General features: G+C 33.1%; 1 protein-coding gene across 1 annotated transcript; it reads right to left on the bottom strand.

Annotated features, from left to right (window-relative positions):
- Positions 1 to 3,034: 3,034 nt before the first annotated feature.
- On the bottom strand, positions 3,035 to 8,107 carry LOC137806478 (probable alpha,alpha-trehalose-phosphate synthase [UDP-forming] 10). The gene is made up of 4 exons (XM_068606617.1): positions 7,866 to 8,107; positions 4,276 to 6,305; positions 3,883 to 4,156; positions 3,035 to 3,793 (listed from the first exon to the last, which is right to left on the bottom strand). Exons 2-4 carry the CDS (start codon positions 6,261 to 6,263, stop codon positions 3,482 to 3,484), a joined length of 2,574 nt encoding a protein of 857 aa, XP_068462718.1. The 5' UTR covers positions 6,264 to 6,305; positions 7,866 to 8,107; the 3' UTR covers positions 3,035 to 3,481.
- Positions 8,108 to 8,393: the final 286 nt, after the last annotated feature.

Raw genomic sequence — 8,393 nt, 5'->3', positions numbered from 1 at the left:
TATTGAGTTAATGCCATAAATAGAAACTAGATGATGTGAAATTATAATGAAAATATAATAAATTAGGTCCCAACAACTAGAACCTTTAACTCATCTAACATATAAAGTTTCTATGTCTACAACTTGTCCCGATCAGCTTCGCGGATTAAGGATCATGCACATAAAAATTAGTGGAGAAAAACAAAACAGAGTAACTACAGTCACAAAATTGACCAACTGAGACAATATTTAAAGTTATAATAAACACCTAAAATGGACACAATATATGTGGAGACGAATATAAGGCCTGCTAATGGCATTTAAGAGCCATCAAAAGTCATAACATATATAGATGGGATACAATTTAAGAATACGTGAAAAAAAAAGAGGAACATGATTCCTAATATTAGCAAGAATAGAAGCTAGAATATATAATGTACAACAAGGATATAAATATGACATTATAAAGGTTGTACTACCCTTAACTAATACCTATATAATATTATCTAACAAATAAAAGAACCTTATGCAAACTCATTATAACAACATCTTCCTAGTTAATATATTTCCACACAAATTATTCATCAAAGAGACACAATAATAGATCACACATGGATCTATATAAAACAAAATAATATTCTCTAAGGAATGTTTATTAATGTCTTTAGAAAAACTTATAGTAAGCATGTCCTATTAAAGACTAACACCCAAATTTGTGATCTTAAATAATTCACCGTACACAAAAATATATCATTCACAATCATTTACATTGTATCACCACTTACATAACAATAATAACTCAATCATTTATCAAACCAACAAGTAAAACATTGAATTTGTAGTAATAAGGTGTTGTTTAAGCGATAAACTCGTGCTAGCGAAAATCAAACAAAAAATATGGACTTACTCTCTATTCCATTTTGACTTGGATGAGAAGATCTCACTTAAGTGAGAAAAAATAAAGACAAGATCTAACTCTTTGTCTCATTTTCTCTTAAACAAGAATATCTTTCTTAAATCGAAATCTAACAACTAAAAACTCTTTTCAACAACTAACAATCTTACCAAAATTTAGCTAAAACATATTATATCAACTTTAATAATATTGACAAGTTAAAAAAAGGGTTGATCAACCCTAAATAACTCCATTTTCATGTTTCCAATCCATTTATTTCAAATTCTCATCCAACAATCAAACCAACTTTCAATACTTACTACACTAAGTACATATCTCATTTCAACTAAACTTGCTAGTTTGTCAAGACTCAAAACTCATTTTAGGACATGCACCCAATATTCCATCAAACAAAAATATTCACTTGTTAAAATAATTACCAACTTTATAAGGTTGTACATGCATAATTAACAAATTTTAGATTCAATTTCATCGACTTAAAATTCAATTCATTTTCATACATTGTCAAAATAATCACCAACCAACTTTAAAAGGTTGTACATGCATAATTTATATAACAAAATTTAAATTCAATTTCACCGACGTAAAATTCAATTCATCTACTTCAATTTTCACAAATCAACTAAAAATAACTCTAAAACATCATGTACCAAATTCTTATATTACATGCAATCATTTCCATCAAACCATTATTAAAAGAGTACCCACTCCCTAAGATGTTACATGCATGAACTTAAACATCATCTTCAGCCTCAAATACAAAATTTATTAACGACAGTTTTTCTGCCTCAAAGAAACACAAGAAGAGTTGAAAACTCTTATATTCTAGAGATCTAAACAATACAAATAGAAAATAACCAAACTCCAAAGAACGACTAAATTAATTGAGAACGAAGACTAAATTAATTGAGACAGTCACTTTCTTTTAAGCTAAATCAACCAAAATAAGTTTCTAACATAAGCAAAAACCAATATCAAAAGTTGTTTAGAATAAAAATTAATTTAATCTAAAAGGGAAACCGATCAAATAAACAATAACATCTCATTTAACACTCCAGAGTTTTTAAAAATTGAGTAACTGAACTTTAAATTAAAAACAATGTTATTTTATTCATTAAAACAATAAATTTTATTATATATAATAATAAAGTCTAAATTAAAAAAAATTAAAATTATCTAAATTTATTTTATAAAAAATTAGGTATAAATTATTTAGTGATAATGTGACACAATAAAAATCACAAAATTTAATGAAAAATATAAATTTTATTACAATAAAATAATATAGTTTAGACAAACATAATTTTATATTTTTTCTATTTTTAATAATCATTAAGAAATATATTTTTTCTTTATAATTGTTGTGTAATTATTTGCAGTACACTACCAATATTACTCTTATCAATATAACTCATTTTACCCTTTAAGTTTGGTAGCTGTTTTTTTAAAATTCAATTAACCGCATAATAAAAAAACTACCTATAATAAAATTATAAAAATTATTTATTTTACAATTAATTTTTACGCAAATGGTTTTTTTTATAAATTTAAAATTTTTATTTTAATAATTATGATAAAGAAAATCATAAGAAAAAAATTTACATATACACTCGTGTGTTTCTACTAGTTTCTATAATTTTATTACTTTTATAATTTCATTATGAGTAATTAACTAAAATATAAAATAATGCAATTTAGAAAATATGCAGTGATTATTTTTAAAATGGAGAATTTATTTAATTTCTTTAAAATAATAAATAAATAATTTAGTTATTTATTTTATTGAATAAATAAATTACTTTTATTTATTAAAACGATAAAATTATTCAATTAAAATATAACCGCAAAGAAAGTTAGTAAATAATAAACCATATATTTGTAGGATAGTATAAATTATCAAGGGATACAAAACACTTCTAAGCTAAAATTACCAAAAGATATTTCTAAGTTGAGAACTATAAAGTTAAATATCTGAAATTAGTTAAACTTAATCACACTAAATTGACCAAATTTACGTGTTTGAAAGAATTCACATCAAAACTTCATTGAACAGCTTCACGATAAGACTTGCATGCCCATAAATATCTGTTCAAAAGATGGGGACACACTGATTTAAACACAATATTACTACTTGAAAAATAGTAAAAATCACCATTTTGTCGATAGTGATGGTAGCAGTTATTGCATTCAATTTTCTGCAAATGGATATCCACCATGTTCAAGAGATCTCAAACCAGAAAGGCATTATGTATTGCAACAAAGATATCGTAACTATACAAGTTTGGGTGCCCCATTGTCCAGTGATGACAGCCATAAGATCTAACATTCTAAGCATGACTAAATCTCTTGATGGCACCATGTACAAGAGAAAAATTGGCAGGCATATTCATGAATTGTAGTATTAAACAAAAGCCTTCCACATGCCACGCAAACCGGTTCAGGAGCCCTACAAAGAATTAGATCCGGACAACAAGGTCGCACCATTTGTTTGTCAGGTTAAGATTAATAACCAAAAATTTTATTGATTCACAATCCTTGCAAGAGCAGCACAATGAACCAATAATGCTGTCTTAACTTGTCTATAACTCAAACTGTGCTCTCAAAGGAGACCTGAAAGTGAGCAAGATGCCTGGGTTTTGGATTGGATGAAGCAGCAAGGCCTTGAAGCAACTTTACTACATCACTAGTATCATCAAGAAAATACTTGGCCTTGCTAGGCTTCCTACCTACAGTGCAGGCAAAGATCTCTGGAGCTGATGGCAATGATACCGTCCTCAAAATGGTCTCAAACATGTCCTCATCAGACCTATCATCACCTATGCACAGTACAAAGTCTGGTGGATTACTGTTAACCATGGTCTGAAGAACCTCTTCGGCTACCCAACCCTTGCTTATTCCCTGCACAGAGCAAAGAAATTTTTTGATTTTGTCCACTCCAGCCTGAGTTTCAAGATTAAAGAACAAAGGGGAAAGACTTTGAAATATACCTGTGGCTTAACTTCAACAATATGCTGGCCTCTCGTAACAACTGCTGGTTCATTAGCAAGCACACTTTCCAAGTGATTCAACAATTCCTTGGCTTGGCAAGAACCAAAATCAGGGTCTGCATCTTGATGATGCCACACCAAACCACTTTCCTTAATTTCAATATTAGAACCATCAGTTGCTTCTGTATACAACTGCATGACAGGTTCCACTATCTTTTTCCAATCCAGATCTGCAGACAAGTGACTTGCTTCCCATTCTGAATCTTTGTTCCACCTGCAACCATAAAAAGATGAGGGAAAAAACACTTGTTTAGGCTTTTTTTAGGGAAAGGACAGGGTGGCAGATAGCGAGATATGAAGTAGCACAATCTTCCCTATAATAAAATGACATACCGTAAAAAGTACCCATGTTCTGCTGCAAGTCCCAGCTTTCGGCATGAAGTAAACCAGTCACTCAGTGAATCCCTTCCCCTCCCACTAACAATGAACACAATATTCTTGGGATCATTACAAAGAGCATTTAAGACGGAGATGACTTCAGGGCTGGGGACTTTACTGATGGAAGATTGTGGTACAACAGTACCATCATAATCAAGAAAGATGGCCCTTCTATTGGTTCTCTTGTATGCTGAAACAACATGGTCAATCGTCAACTTCCTAAAACCATGAGAAAGAGAAACAACTCTGAACCCCAAGCCCAAACCAAATCCCCAGCATCTTTTGGTGTAATGATCTGCGCACGCTCTCTCCAAATCCTGCATAAAGCTATTTGCCCAATATGCCACATCATGAGAACTGACATACCTATAGTGCTTCTCGTGGCGCAACTGCTTCTCTGAATCACTCATAGTAAGGGCAGCATACATAGCATCGGCTACGGCATCTATGTCCCAGGGATTGACCCTTATTGCTCCGCTAAGAGAAGGTGAACAACCAATGAACTCAGACACAACAAGCATGCTTGTCCGAGGAGAATCACTTTTTCTACCCAATGATTCATCTAGTCGTGCAGTTCCCTGTCTGCAGACTATATATTTGTATGGAACTAAGTTCATACCATCCCTTACAGCATTCACAATGCAACATTCTGCTACGGCATAATATGCACTCTTCTCAAAGCGAGGAACAGGTCGGTCAATGAGAATAACTGGCTGATAATTATTTTTGCTATATGTATCATTGATCCTCCTGGCAATTAAATATGTTTCATTCTTTGCTTCTTGAACATCCTTCCCAAAGCCCCTTGCAGGATTTACAATTTGAACTAGGACAACTTTGCCCCGCAAATCTGAATTCTGCTGCAGCAGATGTTCCACGGCTAGAAGTTTCAGACTAATACCCTTAAAAATATCCATGTCATCAACACCAAGAATTACTTTCTTACCCTTAAACTCTTCCTGAACCTCTTTCAGTTTAGCAGATGTAGAAGAAAGATTTAATACAGATTCAAGTCTACCCATGTGAATGCCTACAGGTGAAATTTTAATAAAAATAGTGCGGCCAAAGTAATCAAGCCCTATATGTCCTCGCTTAGATTCATAGTCAAGACCTAGCATTCTACTGCAGCAAGAAAGAAAGTGGCGAGCATAATCAAATGTATGAAAGCCAATTAAATCAGAGTTCAACAATCCCCTCAAAATTTCATCCCTTACTGGTAAAGTTCGGTAGATTTCAGATGAAGGGAAAGGACTATGCAGAAAGAATCCAAGTTTAACCTGATTATATCGCTTCCTCAAGAAAGTAGGCAAAACCATTAAGTGATAGTCATGAACCCAAACAAAATCATCATCAGGATTAATTACTTCCATGACCTTGTCTGCAAATATTTTGTTTGCAGAAACATAGGCCTGCCAAAGTGTACGGTCAAAGCGATCACCATGATCTGGACATATGGGTAACATATAATGAAAGAGAGGCCAAAGTTGCTGCTTACAAAAGCCAAGGTAGAACTTCTTCTGGAGATCATGGGGAAGAAAGGTAGGTACACAATTAAATTCATCCAGTAATCTCTGAGCAACTGCATCCTGCTCACAGAGATCTATTTCAATCTTGAGAGAACCCACATAGATTACTTCAGTATCAGAAGAAAAACCATCTTTTAACTGTAATAAAATTGAATCTTCATCCCAACTGAAGACCCATTTAGCAGTTTCTATATCTCTTTTAGCCTGCAACGGCAACATGTTTGCCACAATGATTTTCCGCTCCCTATATCCAGAAGAGCTAACATCTGAATCACCATCATTACAACCATAACCATCCAGGTCAGAAATAATTCCAGGAATGGTCATAACCCTTGGAAGAGCTCTTGGAGTGCGCGGAATATCAAGCAAGTCCCCACTAGCCAAGTCTAGCAGATTAGCATATGATCTTGAAGCCATGACTGGACAAGGGGTACCTTTCTTCAATTCTTTCTAATAGTTCTGCAAAAAAAAAAAGATAATAAATGTGAATATCAAACAAGATTCGCAGTGAGTATCCTACATATGATATAACTAGGGCCTCCAAGTAAATTAAAATGAAAAAGACTGTATTCATATGGTGTCAACAACACTAGACATCTGATGTGAATCTCTTTCTAATTCCTTTCAGGAACATTTACTAGCTTGGTTATTATGTAGTTGCTAGAACAAATTTATTGTACTCAACATCAGCAAACACTTGATAGCATTTATTTTGTCCCAGTCTTAAAAAATAATATAGAAAAAAACAGCAAAAAAGTAGCTATACTTGTGAATCGTTGACAATAAGGCCAAAAAACGGAAAGTGTAGTGAATCACTTATAACACCCAAGATGATATAATTATTTCCAGAAGATAAACATCCTCACTGTGCTATTCTCCCATTTTGGTACACGGCAAACACAGTACCATATGGAGAAAGAGAAGCAGACGTTGCGTATTTAATACTAACCCAACACAAGAAAGATAAATAAAAAATATTCATAATGCATTGTATATCTAAAAAGTTTCTGGGTATACCAAAATAATTTCACTTGTGTTAGAGAAAAATCTCTTCTAATTCAACTGTACATCCCAAATCATGAGGCACAATATCAGAAATAGCCAGATGGATTCCCTTTAAAAATGAAGATGCCAATTCGTCTCACTACAGGCACGCATCCAAATACAAACAGATTATAATCCGCGCAGATTACAGATAATGCTATACTCATGCACTAATCTTTATGGCATTGATTCCACAGTTCAAACTACACAAAACTAGTCTAAATCCAACTTCATGCACCATTATCCAAGTTCACAATATTTGTGAAACACTGAAACACAATATTCCAATGATCAAATACGATAACCCCCACATCAAAATAATACAAAATGGTCTCAAAACTTCAACCGAAATATATCGGTGGACTACATCCTAACAGTTTCCTCTTGAAGAAGGGCTGGAAGCCTCATCTAGCCGAAATGTCAAACAAAATCTATTTAAAGGAAAATCACTAGGTTTCGAATTATCTCTTCAGAAAAACTTTCCATTTCCAACACCAAACATTGAAATAAATAAATTACCGCAAACAAATCATAATCGAGGAGCATATAATATAAAAAAAAATCCGAAACATAATTTTTAATTAAAAAAAAACTTGTTACAGAAGAGAACAAATTCCATCTAAAAACCATTTGGACTCAAAACAGTTAAATCCCAACAAGATGATGACAAAAAGGCAACAGAACTCCGAGGCTCATAATCAAATTCAAGCTAGAATCACATTTTCAAACATCCCGTCTTTCATAATTCCCTTGGGAAACACCAAACTCGAACAAACCAAACAAAAACGAAGACCAGCATTCAAAACGCGAACGATCGGGCTCGTCCGGTTCCCGAGAAAACCACAACCGCAAACACTTCAGAAAACCAGGAACAAGCAATTCAATTCAAAAAACACGGATCAGAAAAAAAAATCCTTAAAAACAAACAAACAGAGTATCCTCCAGCAGTCACGAGTCACAAGCACCGAGTCTCACCTTTCCGGAGAGACACGGGGAGATTCCGGCAAAGCGATGAGAGAGAAATCCGAAAGTAGCCTCTGGAGAGAGAGAAAGAGAGAAGTTTGGTTTGGGTTTCGGAGAAGGAAGAACAAACGCGAACGGCAACTGCTAGATTTTTCTTCTTTTTTCTCTCTTTTTATTTATATCTCCCAGTTGTTGCTGTAGAACAAGGCACTGGATTATAATTTTTTTTTAAATTATTTAATTAATTTGTGTCTGCTTAACAAGTTGGATAGAATATAAATATAGATGGATAGAGACTCATGTGTCCATTAACAACAACCTTCACTGCAGTTAGCTTTTCTAACCATGGTTCACTTTTTCCCCCTCTTTTTTTTTTTATTTTCACTTCCTCTCCTTTCACCATTATACCCTTTTCTTGTGCCAACTCACTCACACTACCCATTTTTTTTTTATAAACTTTTCAAAATTAAAAACCATGCTAACTAAAATCATGCTTTATTTTTTCCATTGTTGCCTTTTTTGTGAGTATTTTAATTTATC

Source organism: Phaseolus vulgaris, chromosome 3, assembly GCF_000499845.2.
Source record: "Phaseolus vulgaris cultivar G19833 chromosome 3, P. vulgaris v2.0, whole genome shotgun sequence".
Classification (NCBI taxonomy): Eukaryota; Viridiplantae; Streptophyta; class Magnoliopsida; order Fabales; family Fabaceae; genus Phaseolus; species Phaseolus vulgaris.
This window is presented reverse-complemented; position numbering and strand designations above follow the sequence as displayed.

Bases quoted from the DNA above. Each gene is read 5' to 3' on its own strand.
- LOC137806478 (XM_068606617.1), bottom strand. From the start codon at position 6,263: ATGGCTTCAAGATCATATGCTAATCTGCTAGACTTGGCTAGTGGGGAC. The intron at 4,157-4,275 runs GTATGTCATTTT...TTATGGTTGCAG, and splicing joins GAACATGGGTACTTTTTACG to GTGGAACAAAGATTCAGAAT. The intron at 3,794-3,882 runs GTATATTTCAAA...TGCTCTGTGCAG, and splicing joins TTGTTGAAGTTAAGCCACAG to GGAATAAGCAAGGGTTGGGT.